Source organism: Epinephelus lanceolatus, chromosome 10 (genome assembly GCF_041903045.1).
Source record: "Epinephelus lanceolatus isolate andai-2023 chromosome 10, ASM4190304v1, whole genome shotgun sequence".
NCBI lineage: Eukaryota > Metazoa > Chordata > Actinopteri > Perciformes > Serranidae > Epinephelus > Epinephelus lanceolatus.
In genome coordinates, this window is record NC_135743.1 from 16,670,529 (window position 1) to 16,691,323 (window position 20,795).

The window sequence follows — 20,795 nt, forward strand, 5'->3', positions numbered from 1 at the left end:
CAGTAGAAATATGAGGATGGGATGCCACCTAGTGTCGTGAATTTATATGCACTTCAACCTGCAAACTGCATGATGTTAACATGCCATAAGAGGAAGAGCTGGCAGCGGCCCAGGGTAATGCACCAAACCTCTCTGTAAATGTGTCAGTCGTGAGCTTCAGGATGAGAGTCACTGTCAGGAGGAGAGTCTTACAAAGGGAATAATGTTCTATTGTTTCCCTAATCTCATCTTTCAACACTTTTAAGAAGTCAAAAATAGTACACGAATGATGTGCTCAGGAAGGAATAGCAACTTTTATGATTAATAAAAGTTATTTTCAAAAGGTTACATTCCTGCAAATAAGGCAAGGCAGTATATCTTTCATCTTGTGGGAACAGCCTGTAATTGTGCTACCTCTCTGTGCCACAAGGGTCATCTATTTTAAATGAGCCCCTTATTGCCCACCTAGTACACAAATCAAAAAAATTATACACAATAAACAGCTTCATAATGTGAGAGGTAAGGACTGTGCGGTCTGAGAGGTCACTTTCACACATGCTGTGGACGTTCAGTCCCTTTGAGTGAGGAACACAGAAACTTTCTGGCACTGCTCTGCCACTGTCCAATGACAAATGCAGCGTCTCCTGCTCATACATAGCCGACACACATACGAACACACATGCACACCCATTTTCTGTCACTCTCACTGACAAACACACTCACACCCTCACCCGCTGTCTAATTTCCCCTGTGTCTCTGCAGTGAGCTCACTGCAGTGCGACTCTCCTCTCTCTCCCCCCCCTCGCCTCGCCACCCTCCGTATAATAGAATATCGATCGCTCGCCTTTGCCGCAGTGTGTAAGCGAGTGTGTCTTTGGACGAGTGTGTGTGTGTCTGACTGGGGCCCTCCAAGGTCATTGCCATGGCAACTTGAGCATGGGGTCCTCTTGCTGTGTTGTCACGGAGCATAGGTCACAGAGGTCACATGAAAAAAGGGGGACAAGAGGGGGTCCATAGGGGGGGACAAGAGGGGGTTGGTGAGTGCTGCAGTGTTTGGTGTACTGGAGATAGAGACAGAAACGAGGAGACATGAGAGTTGGAACTGTCCTATTCCACCGTGTATTCACACCCGACCAGAATAATGAGAAAATGTACAGACTAAGTGCTGAGGGCCACTGAGTTCACTCCAACTCCTGCCATGGATGCAAAAACAGGAGCCAGTTGTAGTTTTGGCCGAATAGAGTGAATCACTTGTATTAATTAGAGACAAAATATCAAGGAATCGACTTCAAGTTATATTTACATCAGGGGGTTTATTGCACTTCCAAAATGTAATTTAAATACAAAAACACCCGACTTACAGATAGATGTAAACAAATGAAAAGTGAATTTCAAAAAAAGAAATGTGTCAGGTTTACAGAATGACCTTCAGATCTGAATGTTGTAAGTAGAGCTGATAAATATGCATACAAACAGTCACCACAGTACCATAACATCCCCAATACAAAACATCACTACTATGTACTGACCTTTATCTATGTTAAATACGCTATCTGGCATACCCAGTTTGTCTTATACCCTCTTGAATGAAATGTTTTGCTTTCTTTGTGCATGGTCATTGTAAGATAAATATTTTTAAAGCTTTACATGGCACTTTTCCTTTGGAAAATTAATCATTTTTGAGAAGTTTAGAATTGCAAACGTTGCATTTACATTATCGTTACGTAAGAAAGCAGCAGTCTGACGTTCCAGACACAGAAGCTATTTCTCAGGATATCTACAGCACAGACAGTCCTTAGAGATTAATAAGTGGAAAGATATGTTACTGAATAAGAGACGTTGAGGGAAGCGAGAGGCTATTTGACACAAACCAGAGGCATCCGAGGTATAATATATGCAGAGAAAGGCATAACATCTGTATGATCATGTGCTTAAATACTTATTGACAAATTATTTGTGCATATGGCAAGTTATTCATATGAATGAGTTCGATTGAAAGGCAATACAGTCTGTAACAACATGTACATTAGAGGCAAGACAAGGTGCATTAACAGAGGGAATATGGGATGCACACATAGCTAAGGAACCAATCTAGGAGCAGCTCTTCCTCAACCCCTCTGGGCTAACATGATTTTAGGGTCAGAGTCATGACTGATCGTCGACCAGCGCCTGCCGAGGGTTCAGCCTGCTCTTCACACGGGCTCCATGAGGAGCTCTTCCATGTCGGACCCCTCCAGCTCACGGAATGCAGCATGAGAGCCAATCACAAACAGCGTCGCTCCTGAGGGGAGACGTGACAAATGTAAAAAGGGGAGTGTGAAGCAATGAGGAGGAAGGTGTTTCTTAGACAGAGGGTCCATATGCATTTACAATTACGTTAGCGTCATAGAGCTCACATGCGTACACAGAGACTTCACTGAATGTTACAGTATAATGATTTGATCAGAAATAATATCACAAAAAACACAACTGTTACAGAGCTCTGATGAGGCCTGCAACAAATATTTCTGCAGGCCCAGAAAATCAAAGGAGGCGAGAACAACTAATGAGGTTTGGCTTACCCAGAACCCAAAAGACTGCAGCTCCAGCTCCGGCCAGCCAGAACACAGGTAGAGAAACAGCTCCAGCTAGACTCATCTGGTGAGGGACATTCAGCTCCCTGCCTGGTTGACATGAAAATAACAGATTTAACAACAACAACAAAAAATAACACCACTTATTACAAATATTTTAGTGCTGCCTCTTTGCAGGAATGTTTCAGTTGACTGGTATCAATATAAAAGGAATGATATATTTAATTTTCTTTTACTAGCCAAACACAGTCTTAAATTAATGTGTTTCTGTACCTGTCATAATCACAGAAAGGTAACATATAAGATTATGTTATTCATATAAGAATATGATTCCACTGTGTTATTTTTTTAGGTTTTGTATCAAAGTAAGAACTTTCAGTATCGAGACAATACTACAAGGCATACCTGACAGCTTTACTCACCGAGGACAACCAGTTTGGACTCCAGGGACTTGAGGTGAATTATGTAGAAGGCACCAGCGAACACAGCCAAGGCAATCAGTAGCATAGGGGAGCTGATACTGAGGAGCAGAAACACCAATAATCTAGTCAGTTTAGTATTACTTTTAGCGGCATATTGTTAAATCGAGTTTAGTCTTAGTTAAAAGCTTAAATGATTGTATATTCTACTTTTTAATCAGATCTCATGCACACCGGTCTCTTTCTCTTTTCCAATATACCCTGCGGCCAAAACCCTCCCAGGAAGCTCTTGACTGTGTCTACACTACAGGTACAGACTATGTGAGTAAGAGCTAGGAAGGAGAAAGAGTAAACATTCCCACTGAAAAACAAAAACAACACAAATGATTTCCTCTTTGTTTGTCTTACATGCAGTACAGGATGAGACCCAGAAAGATGAAGGTATAGTTGCTGTTATACACTTCCACATTTTTCACCACCCTCTGACACAACTCTCCAAAGTTGCGGGGTTTTGAAAACTTGCGTTGGTCCACAAAGCTGGACCAAGGTCGAATGGACACCCGACGCCTGTCGATCCACTCTTTAGCCATGCTGGCTGAGAATCCTTTGGGCAGCCAGAGCCTTTGAAATGAGACAAAACACATTCAGAACTGAAAACAGAGAGAAGTATCAAGAAATTCATAAACAAGTCTACAGAATTGTAGGCTGCAAATACCCATGATGGCTCTGACATATCAGTTATGAGAGACTAATTCATATCATTTGGCTGCACTGATAAACAATAGTAGCAAATACTCCAGCATATCTCAACAGGGTTAAAGGGAGCAACATAAAATGACAAGCCCTTGTGATAATAGCATTATCATTACAATTGTGTGATGAATTTAGCACATATCACAATAAAAATAAAAATATAGGCCCTTACTTTGCCAAGATTCCACCTCCACCTGTGCCAGTTGGATGAGCATCCTCGGCACTGAACAGATCTCCAGCCTTGCTGTCCATGTCTACAAGGCAGTTCTCCCCCACTGGAACTCCAGATGGCATCTACAGACTGTCTGCTGCAAGGCAACAATAATAACACAAACATCAGAAAGTGAATACCATTTGAACACTGCTGTTTGTTTCCATCTATTCATTTTTTTGTCTACAAAGATGGGTAGGCAATGTAGCAGATGTTTCATCAGGCACCAACAAAGAAGCAAGATATAGTGCTGGGTATCAACAAGGGGTTTTGACAGAAACTCTTATTATACTCAGCAAAACAGATCCAGGGTGCCTACAGTTAGCCGACACTTAAATTTCTTGCTTTAAAAACATCTTTTCAAGATATTTCTTTATTGAAGACTCTTTTTTGAGCAAATCATCTTTTTCTTAGTCACAAATTGCCGGTAAGTATAACGGATAATAATATATGTGTGGTTCCTTGCAGAAGCAGGTTTTACAAAGGAAATATGGTTAACAGAGTGAGTTAGGTTGATCTACATTTTGCCAGCAGGTAAGTGCAAGCATAACGTATTAGTTAGTTCTGTGGTGGGTTTAAAGATTTGTAAAGCGAGAAATGTGGACTTTTACGCAGAGGAGCCTGACTCATTTTGACAGATGAAATTAAAAGATGAATAAATAAAATTAGATTAAATGTTTGTGGCACCTATCATATTCAAATGTAAGACTATTTGATGACTTTTAAGTCCTACTATAAATATTATTAAGACATTTAAAGATTTTTAAGGGCCTGAAATTATTGTAAAGCATCACCCTAGTGCTGACACATTTACTAGATTAATCTGTTTTGTCTTTGTCAGATAGGCTAATTAATAAAATCCAATTCAGACAATTATTAAATACAAAACACCAAACATTTGCTGGGTATAACTTTACAAAGGTGAAGAGTGGGTTATTATATAATCTGCAATTACTGTATGACTAATCAATTAGGAATAATGATGGTTAGGTGGAGTTACAGCGAGTGCCTCAGTATTTCATATGAAAAGTAAGACATTGTACGCTGGATCAATAAGCAAGTTAGTAACTAATGTGTAACTCATTCGTATATAACAGCAGTTAGATACCTACACTTAACAAATCATGCAGAGTAGTAAAGGGATGTTGCTACAGTGCAGTGGCTAATGGAAAATTTTAGTCAATAAAGGGCTTGGCCACTGCCACATCACTAAAAACAGGATACACAAGATACTGTTGCCAACATACATCCTTTAAGTACCTATGTATGTCGTAACATGGATAGCGTTGCTAAAATACGTACATATCTACAGTTAAACTAATAAACCATAACTAGCAAAAACAACTTTGCTGGTTGTTTGAAGAGCTAACGTTAGCTTCTCTGCTAATGTTCATCTCCACTACTGTACAGGTCCCGGCAGATAGATAAATGTTACACTGAGATGTTGAACACGCTGGTGGGTGGTTATTTAAAGACGAACAGAAAGAAGACCAGACCTGTTTGAAGTATTATCGTTTGACAAAGTATACTTACAGCAGAACTTGGGTGGGACTGGTTCAGACCTTTTGTTGCTGTTCTGGTTCACGGATGTGATGTGGATGTTATTTAACTTCCTGGTGTCTGGGTGAAAAACACCGCCACCTAGTGACAGCACCGGGGAGCACCCATCCTCTGCTGGGGTGTTTGTTTTTCTGTTTGCTCGTCAAGCTTCGTTTTGGTGAGTAAGACATAGAACTACGTTACTTTGTAGAATATTTTATATTAGTTAAATGTTGTCATGTGAGTTCATGATGGCTTTTCTGTATGGGAGGCGATGTTTTACGGGATGAAAACTGCCAGGACTTCTGTTTTTCCTAGCGATAACCTCTCTGACAATGCAACTCAAACAGCAGACTTGGGATCGGCTGTCTTTTTCCCAGTTCAACCGACTCGACAAGGATCTCGTGGAGAAAATCTGACCGCAGATCAGTAAAGTTAAAACGTGACCGAGCGTCATCGAACAGGCGGAGGGCTGTGATTGGTCGGTTTCTCTGTGTGTTATTGTGCAGCTGTCAGTGCTGCTGCACGGTGCTGTGGGAGTTGACATACCATCCAACGCTCTTGACGAGGAACGACAAGTCTAAAGGTACATTAACTGTTTAATTGTCACTTTAAAATGCACCGAACAATTTTATATCAGTTTGTATTTACGTTATCATTGATATCACCGAGGGGGACCCGTCTCCATTACGGCCCGTGTGTAGCTAACGTTAGCTAACAACGTTCTTAGCTAAACATAACCGTTAATATCCGTTTGTATGTTTTATAGCTAATGCATCGGAAATTTCTTCACTTAGTGAAGGGGATATATGCTTAATGTGTCATATTGCACCAGGTTTAGTACTAGTTATTTTCTTTAAGCTGGGTCATTAAGCAAAACAGCTGTTGAAGGGCGTATTGTTTATGCCTGTCATGTTTTTTTTCCCCCACAGAGAAACGTTATTACGTAACATGCCAAGGGGGTAATTTGCTCCAACGTTTGCTGCTGGGTGGTGGAGGAACGCCTAACGTTAGTCTCCTTGACTTCCACCTGCCTTACGACGACGACAAAGCTCATTCACAGCTGATACAAGTTACCATTGCATGTTTCAAGACGGAGTCGAGGTGACTCCGAAAACAGGTAAGTCTGCTGAGCTTGCTAAAACGGGCTTTGAAACAATGTAGACGGCAGCACGAGCGTGACGCTGAAATGTCACCATAACATTAACATGTTAGCGTAAATGGCGTGCTGGTGTTTTTTTTTTTTTTTTTTGCTAGCTGCTAGTTTACGAGGAATATGGGTTACAGCTTTTGGCTGCCATTTGTCGAGACATGATGTTTTCAAGCTTTTCAAGGAGCCACTCACTTTAACGTCTCACTGTAATTTTTTTTTTTTTTTGTTAAACCTTTAATTACCCAGAAAAAAAAATCTCTTTTTCAAGAGTGTCGTGGCCAAGACAGGCAGCAACGTAAGTTAACAGTGAGACAACACAGAACAAATATAGATATTAAAGATGTAAAGCTCTAAAGCAAGCATTATTAAACACAAAATAAGATTATTACAAAGAAAAGCCTAAAAGTATGTTAATATATACTAGAAATGAACCATAAAAACTCCAAAAACAGCAGCTACACGTGATAACAAAGACCAGCTAAGACACACCTTGACATTGGCATTTCGAACACTGTGTATAAATTCACGCAATTTTGTTTTGAAACCGCTGAGAGGAACCAGTGAGTGCATAGAGAGTTCAAACTTAGGTGAAAAAGTTGTAATTTCTACAAGAAAAGCAAGCACAATTATATTGCAGTAAAGTACAGCATAACTTGTTTTGGTGGCTGCATGCCTCGTTGTGCTAAGCGACTGGTTACAAATCATATGCTGTTATTTCCTGACTTCTCAGCTGGAAAGTTAGAGTTTTAAATGTCTAATGGACGCCTTGTGTGTTTGTGTTTTTATCCTGAACAGTTTGACACAGGTGGGAAGGTGGAGAGGGGCTGTAGGCAGACCCATGGCCGCAGTGCATCACCCAGGGTGTCCACTCAGGGACTCACTTTACTGGGATGAAACAGAGTGCCTGAACTACTATGGGATGCTGTCTCTCCATGAGGTCTTTGAAATAGTTGGTTGTCAGCTGACAGAGACTGACATTGAAGTGTTGTCATTCCTTCTTGATGAAACCTGTCCTGCACCACACCCTTTTGATCCAACTGGTTGGACAGTTGAGCCCTGTGGTGGCGATCCAAATGACATGGGCATGTCCCCGAGTCCTGAGCTTCTAAAGGCCTGGATGCGGTCAAAGCCTCAGGGCTCCCAGCATCCCTTTGTAGCCTCATATAAGCCCAAGACTGGCCTTGACCTGTTGTTGGAACTGGAGAGGCGAGGATACCTCAGTGATGGCAACCTGGAGCCACTAATGCAACTACTCAGAGTCCTTACACGTCATGATCTGCTGCCTTTAGTGTCCCATAAGAAAAGGAGGACAGGTGAGGATTAGTCATAGGGGTGCTCATTACCAGATTTTGAGATTATGATGCGTGCTTTCAAAGTTGCCTCACTTTACGATAGCGTGCTAGAACATGCCAGCCATAACTGCATTCCTGCCCTAATAAGCTTGATGATTGTTTTGTTTACAGTGTCTCCAGAGAGATTTGGACAAAGTTATGGAATAGAGCATAGAGAGGTGGTGTTTGCCTCTGGAATGCAACACAGCTACAGACCAACAGAAATACCTCTTTCATCTTTCACACAGCATTTGAGAACTGGTAAGTATAGCCTACAGTGTTTACACAAACCTTTTTAATCAGTCAAGAAATGGGACTGTCCAGTGTCAGTGTTTATCATTCCTGACAGCATGTCAGATTTTTACACTGCACTTAAAGCCAGGACCTGTTTTTTGGTGAAGAGGCAATGGCATCCTTTCTGACACTTTGTTCAGTCCCTCTGTTGTGCTAGGAATGTACATGTACAGCATTTAAGTTGAAGTAGTTTCCCCCAGGTTAAAATGTAGTCCAACTTTGGTGCTAATTTACATACATTAAGCTTGTGGGGAACCTTCTACAGGGGACAGAAAGTATGTTTTGATCAAATATCAGCAGAAACAGATAAAAAAATGGGGTGATGAACAGAAATAGGGCAGATAGGAACAGAAATAAAACAGCAAATACAGCTCCATCCATGCTTATGTCTTATTGTCTAACTGTACAAACTAATTTCATTTATGTTCTGTCAGGAGTTTACCCTCCAATGCCTGGGCCATCTGCTAGGAGGAGGAGGAAGAAGAGGGGAAATGGCTGGAGCCGCAGGCCCAAGAAAACAAGCAGACAGGGCCCGCCACTGCTTCCACCGCCACGGCCACATAAAGAATCCTGCGGTAAGTGTAGCCCCTGTGTTCTTAACCTGTCTGTCTTTTAGCTTTTCTTTTCTTGCCTTCCTATCTTCATCCCGCCATCTTCTTTTACACAACATTTTCCTGTCTTTTTGTTAACCACATAGGCTCTAGTTTTGTTTTCAGTGTGTTAACAATTCATTTCCTGTTTTGTCTTCTCAATTTTGATGTTGTTTGTCTACGCTGAACTTCCATTTGAGTTAAGGAGTTTTACACATGAAGTCTAAATTTTTTAATTTTATTTTTTCACACTGCAATCCTCAAACATCTCAAGGCACAAAAACCTTGTGTGTCTAGTGTTTTATTTTTAACTCATTATGAAAATTTGCATTGTAAAGCAATGACTCAACTGTATGCATTTGCTGTTGTCTGTGTAGAAAGATACGTGTAAAGAGGAGGAAGAGAGGCATATTACTAACAATAAATTCAATCAATCAATTTTATTTATAAAGCCCAATATCACAAATCACAATTTGCCTCACAGGGCTTTACAGCATACGGCATCCCTCTGTCCTTAGGACCCTCGCAGCGGATAAGGAAAAACTCCCCCAAAAAAACCCTTTAACGGGGAAAAAACGGTAGAAACCTCAGGAAGAGCAACTGAGGAGGGATCCCTCTTCCAGGACAGACAGACGTGCAATAGATGTCGTACAGAACAGATCAACATAATAAATTAACAGTAACACACTTAAGAAAAAACAGACTGCTTACTATAATCCATTTGGTCCTAAATACCAGCTGCCAATCCACCAGCCACACTAACACTGTTAGACAAGCATACAGTGGCCTCTGAACTGCACTGAATCTAATTGAAGGACACCTTTGCCAGGTATGCCAGTGTCAATGGGAAAACATTTTTTTATCCCAGTGTGACACTTACTGAAACCCATCTGACAGCATTAGAACATGAAGCTAAATATTGGAGACCTTAACTGTGAATTTGGTGATATCATCATGTAGGGCTGGGTGATGTTGAGAAAATGAAGTATCAAAAGATTTTTAATCAAATACGTCAATATCAATATTGCGACAATATTGTAGGGTTGACTATTGGTGCATTCACAAAATATTTACACATTGAGATCTTTGATAAATAATCATCAGTAATGTGGATATATTTTTGATTAAGTGGCTAAAGATAGATAGAACAGCTAGAACAGTTTGTTAAGTTCAGAAAAGTACATCACTTAACTGTAATGCAGCCTTTAAAACCAGGAAAGGACAACACATATTCAAAGTTTAAGATGATATCTAGTCTTTTATCTCACTATCAATGTAATATCAATACATTGCCCAGCCCCATAGTCCACACTTTAATTGTTGAATACACTATGAGGTTTGCGTGTGAGCGCTTGTGTCAAACTTACTTGTTAGCGAAGTTACAATTATGCTATGGACAATTCAATTTAGTCTCTCATAGCACCAGAAAGTCAACACCTTGTTCACTAACTGTGCAGCAGATGCTGACTTGACATCACAAACACCACAGAAATTCAAGGACTTTTTCTGATTTACAACTTCAGCAAAAAATGTCACACAATTGATCCAACTGCTGGACACAAAGAAATGCTCGCACTTCCGTTTCAGTTGACTGGCATCTCCTTCAATACTAATACCTGGTGTTTTCATTGTCACAGTCTGACTGTTGAGTTTAGACTTACAGTATCTCCTTAACTGTCTTAATTAAACATGCAACATCAGGGACATTTTTGTGCCCTGTCTATTTTTCCATCTTTACATTCTTTTCCCTTCATCTTACCTTTTCTCTAACCCATTGAACTATATTCAGCTGCTGCTATTGATGAGAGCGCAGACTGGTAGGCTTTGGCCTGTCCCCTTTGTCTACTCTGCTGAAAGAAGTCATCCAGTCTCCAATAGATGCAGCCCTTGTTCTGATTTATTGTCACGCTTGATACTAAGTTGTCACAAGAGTCAACTGTCAAACCTCACATATCATCCTGAAAAATTCTTTGAGCAGTTATTCGAAACAATCTAACTCCACTGGAAAGCTGCACTTTATTATCCATATCAATGTTCTGTTCCACGTTTCAACTGTTGCCTGCCTTTTTTTTATATCAATCAATGCTAGTTTCTCTAAGCACACTAAGGTTGAGATAACACTAACATCAATTGCCTTCTGTGTGAAGTTTCCTTTGTCATTCATGTAGACCTTCTGAATCATTTCTTTTGAACGTCCATCATTGCCTGTTGGTCAGAAATACTTACTAAAAAAAAGGACTGATGATTCTTACTCGATTTAAAATAAAAAACAAAAACAAATCATCTAACAATGAAGACAGCCCATCTTAGCTATTCAAGATGCGTAATGTGCCTGTGACTATAAACATGTTGCTGTCTTGACTCCACATTTGATTCCACCAGGTTGACTCAGGATTGTGACTCAGATCGAGTAACCTAAGACACAGTGGATCATGGAGACAGAGGGAGAGACTGAGGAACAAAACAAAAAAGTCTGTCACTCCACTCAGTCCATACATACCGCAGTGTGCGTGATCAACTCAGTCATGCGCTCGCTCACGAGTCTGGGCCGATGCCTAAGGTAAAAGAGGCTCTCCCCCTTGTTACAGCAGGGGTTGGTGCTGCCACTTTGCTCTGTATTCAATGCTTGTGTATCATAATGTAGCTGCCCCCTACCCTATCCCCCTCAGGAAACGTCTTTAGTGTTGTGCACTGTGGATGATTCCTTATCTATTTTTGACATGGGTTGTTGGTGTCAGTGTTTCACGGAACTGACAGAGTCCTCAGCAGCAAGCCTCAAAGATTTCCAAAGAGTTTTCTGCTGTTTTCGTAACTTGATTTTTCAATGAAAATCTCTGGACAACTCTAAGTTCATTTGATCTCACTAAAACCACAATAATGGGGATATATGTAGAGAAATGCACGTTGAATTTCCTGATATTCTTTGTGGATAATAACCCTGGTGAACTTGACACATTTTCACAAACATGGCCAACTAACTGCTGTCTCTGTAACCCAGTTAGCATTAAAGGGAAATTTCAGTTTATTTCAACCTGTCTCCTATCATCCTAAATTTGTTTCAAGTGACTAGTGACATAAAAATAATAGTTAGCATGTTAGCCGTTAGCCTAGATACAGCCGGGGCGCATAGTAGCGTCAGACCTGTTAAAACGTAAGTGAACGGGCAACTTTCAAGTGCAAAGTTTGTCCACTAAACATGCTTTTTTTCCACAAAGACCGCCTCATATCGTTAGAATAAATGTCAGAGAACATATAGAAAATGACATGTAAACGTGTTGTCTTACCTTACCGGTGTGGTGCCATGTTTGTTTACCATTTAGCTCTGCTTTCCAAAGCGCGGCCGAAATATCGCGAGAACAAGCAGCTATCTCATACCGTGCCTGAAATCTCGCGAGAACAAGCAACAACAGCTGGAAGGCAGAACCGGACAGTAGCCTGAAAAGTTCGTTCATTTATTTTATGAAAGATTTATAGAATAATGGCTGACTTTTTGCCAGACTTCGACTTTGTGGAGGAGGAATTTGATTACACACAAAAAACTTTCACAGTTGTGCAGTCATGTGACAAAAGAAACAGAAGTTGATATTTTTTGTATACTATGTTGAAAAAGAAAACTTATCTTTAATGTGTCTGATGTTACAGAAGATTAGTCGCTTGACGTTGCTGATTATAATGACAACTGATCTCTACCAGCCAGGTTAATACTTAACTGGGGAGCTCAGTGCTAATCATTCCAGTGTACTCTTATGTAATTTAAATTTTGCATATTCTTAAATGCTGTTTAAATGGAGTTTGCAACTTGTGTTACACGAGTTGTGATAAAGTAAATCATGGTTGTAAAATTGGAAAGACTTTAGCTGTTATCAGAGCTGCAATGGTAATACAAGAGTGGGAACATGATTTAGGACTGGTCCTGATACCATTTACAGCAACAAAAAATTGATGGTAAATATATTCTGTAAATGAAACAGGAAGACAACAATTAATTGCTTTTGTCTAGTTTATCTTAAGATTATCTGTGGTGAAGGTTTGAATTAACTTAATGGTTAGAGTTTAGATCTTAAAGGCCAGATGCCCCCAATCGACATCAAAGAACTAGTGGTGAAGAAGGTTGACCTTTGTGGTGCCTCTCATCACCTGTGACCTGTGGCAAAACAGTTGCACAGTCCACAGCGACTACAGCCAATGGCCAGTGAGCAAAAACATTCTGCGCCTGCATGAAAGGAAATTACTCTATACCAGCAGGTGGCAGTTCTCTGTATTTGTTATTAAAAAGGGGGCTGGAAGACCGACAGGATGGATGTTCTAATCTCAGTGCAGAACAATGAATTAATACACTTAAGTGCTTAACTTGAAATAATAATGCCCAGTCTAAAACCTGCAAAAAGAAAAAATATGTTGGACATGTTTGTGAAGGTGCCAGCTTGTGCCACATGTGGGAAATCTTGTGGGGCCATCCTCTCCTCTCACACTATCTTCATTACAAGTGGTTGTAAGCATCTGCCTCAAGATTCAGTCAATGGTGTTCATACTGGCTAAGTGAAACTTCACGTAAGCCAGCTCTGGAGTCTCAAGTTAAAAGACGAATGCTTATTTGGCACAGACACTCGTCCTGTATTCCATTTCAAAAATTTTCTAAAATGGCTGCCAACAGCCGGCTGTTTCAAAAATGCCCGTGTAACCTTTTTTACTCATGCAGTTCTGAGGAAAATAACCCAACAGTGCTCTGCTGAAGGAAGCTCCTGCTGTATCTTATCTCTGTGCCCTGTGTGAGCCCTGGGTGTGCGTTTGTCAAGAGGGAGCAGAGATAGATAGGGCGGTTCAGTCCAATGCTGGCCCCTAGCTTTAAACAGACCTCAAATACTTTTTTCTTGTCATGATTCATCTCTCAGATCATTTTCAGTGAAGTATCTCAATTACATTCTGACAATGACAACTGCTGTTACAAATGCCCATAAGGTGTTTGTAGCCTCAGCTCAGTAGCAGTTTTGTACTATCTAAATGGGGTGCTTGTGAAGGCCCTTACTTGGCTTAATGGACATTTCTGATTAATGTTATGGTTGGATCTTAAATAATGGGTTGGTGAAGGTGAGGGTAAGGGAATTGGTCAGGGTAAGAGTCGTCCTAAGCATCCCACTTAGACACTACCATGTTATATTGTAGAGCTACAGTAAAGCTGAGCTGATTAACTTGTCAGTACCAACTATTGCCCTGACTCAGACCTCATTACAACTAAGAGAAGTGAGTGCTGTGCCATGCCTGCTTGATGTTGAAAAAACGACCCAGTCGACAGATGTCCAACCCACTTGTGCTTGTCTCTTTCTCTCTTTCTCTCCTTTCTCTGTGTTCGCAGTTCTAAACAGACCAACCTGTGTGTCAGGAAAACAGTATCCTTACACACAATCAGAAGGAGAGAACGAACTCTAAATGCTCAAACTACGCAAAATGGTACAGAGAGTGATTTTTGTCTATGGGGGGAAAAGAGAGAGTTCTGTCTGCCCGTCTCTCAATGCTCCCCTAACTCTCCACTCTCTTGGTCAGTCATTCAGCAGAAAAACGGATCGATAAAGAGTTGAAGCTCTCCGTGCCAAGTGACTCCTCGTAAATGGGTACTTAAACTTTTTTTTTGGAGGGGGTGGGGGGTTGAGATGGAGGAAGCCAAACGGGCTTGGTGTTTAAAGTGAGAAAATGAAAGCTGTGCTTCCTAATGTCCTGTCTAAGTGGATGTCTCTGTGTCTGATGAAGCGTGAAGTGCTCTGTAACCCTAACAAAATGACTATCATTGTGTTCCTGTGGTTTTAAATGGCCTTCTCCTCAGTGCCACTATCTCTACCTCCATCCTGCTCAGTATGAAATGGGAAGGCTGAAATGGTGGCCATCCATAAATACAGTAATTGCATGAAGGGCGGTTGTTTATCATAGCCACAGCCTTCAAACAGTGTAATGGTCCAAAAGGTTGAACTGTTAACAGTGCTTTAACTTAATATTTCCATGCTTAATATTGTATAAGAGTGCAAAAAGTTCGGTGACATGGAGTACTCCAACCTCCTTTTAAGACCAATGCCCTTTTTGACATTTTGTGATAAATCAGAATACTGAAATCCTTGAACACATCCTGTCACTGCTGATTTTACAATGTTCTTGCAAGGATATTGTACAACAAAATGTTTTCACTCCCTCTCCTTGTTTTGCAGCATTGAATCACAGTGCATGCCTTTTTAACACAAATTATCAGATAAAGACTTTGTCAATGTGAAAATAAATCTGCACAGGTTTGTAGAATGTTGTGCTGAAAAGAACATCTTTGTCATAGTTGGCTGGCAGACTGCAGCAGGTTTTTCCTCCAGGGTTTGTCTGTATTTTGCTGCATTCAATTTACCCTCTACCTTCTTGAGCAATACAGGGCCTGCTGCAGAGTAACATCCCCACAGCATGATGCTGCTACCACCACACTTTACAGTGGGGATAGTGTGTTTCTGTCAGTGACCCATGATTGTCTCATGGCAAACACATAATACAAAATTACAAAAAACTTTTTTGTCAGAATACAAACGAACTTTTGACTTAAGTTTCAGAGTGTCTTGCATTTGTATTTTCAATGCTGACCTCTGCACTACAGCTGTGTTCACTTAGTCCCTCTCAGCTTGTTCAGAGTTTCTCTAGGCACTTCTGTAGTGGCCATCTTCACCCGTTGTTGCATCAACATGCAATATTTAAGTACATCATGCTTTTTGTAGATTACCGTATTTTTTCATGACCGATTGTTCTACACTTCAGGGTATTGTTGCTTTAAACTTTTTTGTACTCTTTCCCTTACTGATACTGTTGAGTGACCACTCATTAACAGTTTTCATACTGATTGTAATGTTTGTCTTCAACCCAGTCCCCAGAACAAATGTTAGCATTGTACATTTCTGCAAACCATGGGTATGTAACATTTGTTATGCAGTGGATATAGTGATACTTTACATGTCTTGGTTAGGAAAAGATCACGTTTGGGCTTAAAATACTTGCATTTGGTGGCACAATCCTTGCAGAAAACACAGCAATGTTTTGGTAAAAACCAACCACTTTCGTGGCACTGTCCCGGCTGTAAATGCAGAAATGTCTCAGTAAAACAACAACCATTATCTTGGTATATTCCAGCTAGAAATACAGCAAAGTTTCAGGAAACAACCACCACTTTTCGTCGCACTGTCACCAATGGAAACAGGGATGGCTTGTTAAAAAACACCCACATTTGGTGGTTTAAAAAGCCGCTGGAATCTCAGTAATGAATAACAAACAAGTGGTTTGTATTTGTTGTTTTTAACAGTGTTCTGCAGCCTGGCAGGTGTTTTGCTTAAATGTCATGCCATCCACACTCCACTCTTCCTCCTGATGACAAAGTCAGTTCGTATCCTACAATACTATGTCTTAGAAACTAAAATATGATATGTATGAAACATATAAATGTAACATATTTGTGGTTTGCAGAAATTTACAATGCCAATGATGTAGTTTTTGGCATGAAGCAGACTCACTGGCTGTTCGCAATCCACTGTTAATCAATGTTGTAAAACAATTAACATAAAAAGAGGGATGAATACTTGGTATTGGTGCTTTACGTTCTCTGAGGACAGTTATTATCTAACAAAATAATGTTTCAGACTTGTATCTGTGTGCATTGTCATTGGATTGACTTGAAAAAAGGCAGAATAATATGAGTTGTTTTTAAGTTTGATAATTTGTCAGATCACAATCAAATGTCTCTGTAAAATGTCAGTGTTTCATGTTCTTGTACCATAATGCCTCTATGAAGAAAATATTTTTGCCTCTTTTGCATGAGTAAACTGAATGATGACCCTCCATCTGCAAGTCTTATCTCCAACCCTGCATATTTTAAACATTTCCTAAACTATATCGATTAAGCGTCTCCTTTGATCCAGTCCTCTGTTTTTATAGTAATCTAATTACAGCCTTACGAAGCAGGGATGCAAATGCCAGTGTTTGGTTATCGCTCTCCTACAAATGTTAAGACATGCAAAATCAATGCCTTAATTCAACATTTGCATTTCTAATGTTGACATTTTCCCAACTTTATCCCTCTGGAGTCTTGTGCCATTCCCCGCAGCTCCAAACAAAATATGACTGAAGAGGGGGTAAACGTGACTCTTGAGTTGAAACATTTATCAGTGGAATCATAGCTACTGTGGACCTTGATAAGTGTTCAAGTCAGGTCCTTGATGCACTGTTTTAATGATTCTGTACCTTAACTGAGACTCCAGTTGATGTCTTCCCATCAAAGACATCTTTTTATTTCCCTATTATGGTTTCACCTTTATTAAAAATGTCTAATGGAGAGCATTAAACACGTTTTAGTTGATGCAACTATGGCTTTAAAACTCCTCAAAAAATGTTGCTACCTTTGCAATGAGACATTGATGAGGATGTTTCTAGTGAAACGGATATCATTTGTAGTAAATACTGTTTACCTCTACTAAAGGGGTTTTGAGTGGGAGGCGTGGATTTTTGTTGCAGCAAAAGTCGTCAGCAGCTGGTTTCCACGCGAAGCTCTGGAATAGACATGGGGGACGATCTCAGCGGTGCTCTTACTCAGTACAGTATGTATCCTCTGATCTTTCTCGCTGTGCTGTTGCATGACCACCAATCCTATTACTGCGGATCTCCAGCAGCTATCTGTTCTCAGCATTTAACACGTTGGTCAGAATGAACCTGCTGCTTTCAAACACCAGTTTGGAACAGAAAGCCGCTCGATACACTGCTAAGTTGCTCTCCTTACTGGCACAACAAGAATTTGAATGTTTTCATCACATGAGCTTGAACCATGACTTATGTAAGCCACGCAGGATGTCACACTCAAAGTTCTCATGCATCAGTCTCTTGATTACTGTCGTCTAGTTAACAGCTGACATTTTGAATTGCCTGGAAAGAAAAGGGGACTACACCACTGGTTCAGTTGCAGAGTATTTCTCTGGGTGCTCCAACATGCCATATTCACCAAGAACAAGTTGAATGGGTTGCAGCAATATTTAGCACAAAAAAATGCACACAGTCGGGTTGGTCTAGCGCCACTGCCTCACATAATTATCAGTTTGCTTTGCGCTGCTGCACCATAATATTTGCTCTTTTGTTAAGAGAAGTATCCTGACGTATTTCAGTGTACAATTTCCAGTCCAGTTAGAAGTCAGTTTATTGGGTCACAGTCTCCTTTTGGAAACAATGTGCTTTTGAACCCCATTTTTAAGCCCCTGCTTAATGTAATGCTAACATAGAGGAGCTAATGAGCTGTCTTTTGACATTTTTGTCTTGCCCCTGTTTCTCTTCCTTTTTGTTTTGATTTCATGACCTTCCTCCCTTCCTGTCTGTTGCTTTACCTGGCCCTCTCCTATTTGACTGTTCCCATCTTTACACTTATTCCATGACCTTTCCTCCTCTTTCCTCACCCACCACTCTTCTTTTTCTCTTTTCTCCTCCCCCTTTTCCTCACTATACCTCTCCATCATTATTCACTTATGTCCCTGTACTTATGTCCCCTATCATTATTTCACCCCTCAACTTTCCCCTACCACACTGTCACCCCTTTTTTCCATCACCGCTTCTTCCTGTCTTCCATTATCAGATATCCGCCTACGTGTCCGTGCTGAATACCTGGAGCATGATTCAGCACTCCGCGAGGGTGTCTCATCGGACAAACGGCAGCCCCTGGAGCGGCAGTTTGAGTTGTTCAGCCAGGCCAACTCGCTGCTTCGTGCCAGAGACCTGGGTTCCATCGTGTGCGACATCAAGTTCACAGAGCTGGACAACCTCGAGGCCTTCTGGGGTGACTACCTGAGCGGAGCTCTGCTGGAGGCCCTGAAGGGAGTTTTCATCACTGATTCCCTGAGGATGGCAGCAGGCACGGAGGGTGTCCGCCTGCTGATCAGTGTGGACCAGGATGACTACGAGCAGGGCCGAACGCTGCTGAGAGCAAAGAGAAGGCTGTCAACCAGTAATGGTGGGAACACAGAGACTCACTTGGCTGTATAGACTGATAAGACTCTTTTGGGTGTGTTATACTAACTTTGAAGAATTACATATTAGGGGTGCTATTTAAAGTTATGTTGTAAATTTTCAAGCATTTATGAGGCCTCCTTTTGTAGGTGCAATTCATGTAATAACCACTAGATGGCAGCACTTACCATTGGTTGTTAAGGTTCATTACAGGCCTCACATTTTCAGAATTGTCAGTTTTTTGTTGAAACATTACCACAATTTATGAAGGAAAATTGAATAATAATGAATCAATGTGCTTTCCCTTGGGATTCATGCACAGGTGCTACTTTGTAGGACACCAGGATGAAACAGGATGTATCAAGATATTTCTTCTTAGTCTCAGTGAGAACAGAAGCATGCAAGCCTGTGCCTAAAGAAGTGGTAAGCCCCTCATAACATTATCATCTTAAATAAGGTTAACACAACTGCTGTGCCACAGATTACAGAAAATATCTCAAATAACTATGTAGTATGAACACATCCACATGCCAGACTGTACGTTGACACAGACTAAATGGGCCCCAATCAGATCAGTCACTGAAATCAAGCATTTGTTGACCATTTTGTCCACATTTATTCATGGAAAGGTGATTTCAGATTTCAAGATGGCTCTTGAAATTCTCAAAATACAAACCGACAACCCAACAAATCACACTTCACCATTAGACAGTCATTTGGGTTCCATTGACATTATACTTGAAGAAAAATTATCATGTTAACTGGCACTTTTTAAAAAAAATTAAAACTGATTTAAAGAACAAAGAAACACAGCAAGAAAAGTTTCTGATCTTTAAGAATGTGAGAGAATTGAACACAGATGAAAAAAGTTGGCTGCTCTCAGTACAGATTGACCTCTGTGTCCAACTTTAGAGAGCCTAGTCCACGCATAATACACCTAGATAACAAACACTGGGATTCTCAGCCCTGTGTGCCACGATAACCCGACTTGTGATTGCCGTGGTCAGTGGATACGGCAGTTGCCAGTAGATGACAGCAGTGATTAGGGCTAGGCCTCAGCAGACCATGGAAGATTCATCATCCCAAGCTTGTCAACAGCAACCCAGGATAATGCAATGGTGGCTTGTGTCTGGGCTTCCAGCTAGGCCTCAGCAAGTGCTTCTCTCAGCAAGTAAAGCACAGGACAGTGCGTCGGTCAATAGAAGTGATGTTGGGGAGATCAAAATCAAAAGTGCACATCCCAGCTCCACTCAGCCCTGCTATGTAGGCCCAGTAGAGTGGCTCACGGACAGCTGTCTACCCACCCTGCTGGAACTAATGCCTAGACTTCACTCATAGAAGACGATCAATAAGGCCCCTCCTCTAAGTCCCTTCATACAGGCACGACTTAAGCAGGCAGACTTGCTACTGTCTGAAGTGCAGGGCTAGGCAGAGGGAGGGACAAAGGACATATTTCCATGTTTACTTCATTGTGTTTTTCATACTAAGTTTGTGAAAGTATAATTGTATTGTTTATAGTAGAAAAAGAAACTAATCCAGGAGAACATTTTTGTTAAAGAAATATTTCTTTTGTTATGCCACTTCTTTTTGTGGAAATCTTTATATATGAGATATTATTTTGGGTGGATAATAAAGCTTTGATGGCGTTAAAGCTGTTTGTTTTCCTAATTATTGATGTCTATTTTGTCAATAACCAAAACCACTACAAGTTTAATCTTGGCCGTCGGTGTCGTGCAAGAGAAGAACGTTCTGGAAACACGTCTCACGTTTGCATTACTCACACCCCCACTAAAAAATTTAATAAAATGTCACCTCATTATCAACGTTGTTAATATCAAATAGGAAACAATCTTTTACAGACAAGCTGTTGGATACCTGAAGTACTTGTTAAAACCGAACTCATAACCAAGCAGATAGCTGTAACAGTTTAAAAAAATTAAAAAAATATAAAGAGAATGAA

General features: G+C 40.7%; 2 protein-coding genes across 3 annotated transcripts; one reads left to right on the forward strand and one right to left on the reverse strand.

Annotated features, from left to right (window-relative positions):
• Positions 1-1,272: 1,272 nt before the first annotated feature.
• rabac1 (Rab acceptor 1 (prenylated)) lies at positions 1,273-5,587 on the reverse strand. Its single transcript, XM_033640002.2, has 6 exons — positions 5,469-5,587; positions 3,897-4,032; positions 3,380-3,592; positions 2,975-3,072; positions 2,541-2,642; positions 1,273-2,260 (listed from the first exon to the last, which is right to left on the reverse strand). Exons 2-6 carry the CDS (start codon positions 4,016-4,018, stop codon positions 2,172-2,174), a joined length of 624 nt encoding a protein of 207 aa, XP_033495893.1. The 5' UTR covers positions 4,019-4,032; positions 5,469-5,587; the 3' UTR covers positions 1,273-2,171.
• A 166-nt stretch (positions 5,588-5,753) lies between these two features.
• dedd1 (death effector domain-containing 1) lies at positions 5,754-20,490 on the forward strand. Of its 2 annotated transcripts, XM_033640116.2 has the most exons (7): positions 5,754-6,060; positions 6,407-6,594; positions 7,423-7,940; positions 8,091-8,219; positions 8,687-8,827; positions 18,465-18,839; positions 19,158-20,490. In XM_033640116.2, the coding sequence occupies exons 3-7, from the start codon at positions 7,466-7,468 to the stop codon at positions 19,169-19,171; spliced, it is 1,134 nt and encodes a 377-aa protein (XP_033496007.2). In that variant the 5' UTR covers positions 5,754-6,060; positions 6,407-6,594; positions 7,423-7,465; the 3' UTR covers positions 19,172-20,490. The 2 variants fall into 2 exon arrangements, with proteins under 2 accessions (XP_033496007.2, XP_033496006.2); XM_033640115.2 differs by having other exon boundaries at positions 5,757-6,060; positions 18,465-20,490.
• Positions 20,491-20,795: the final 305 nt, after the last annotated feature.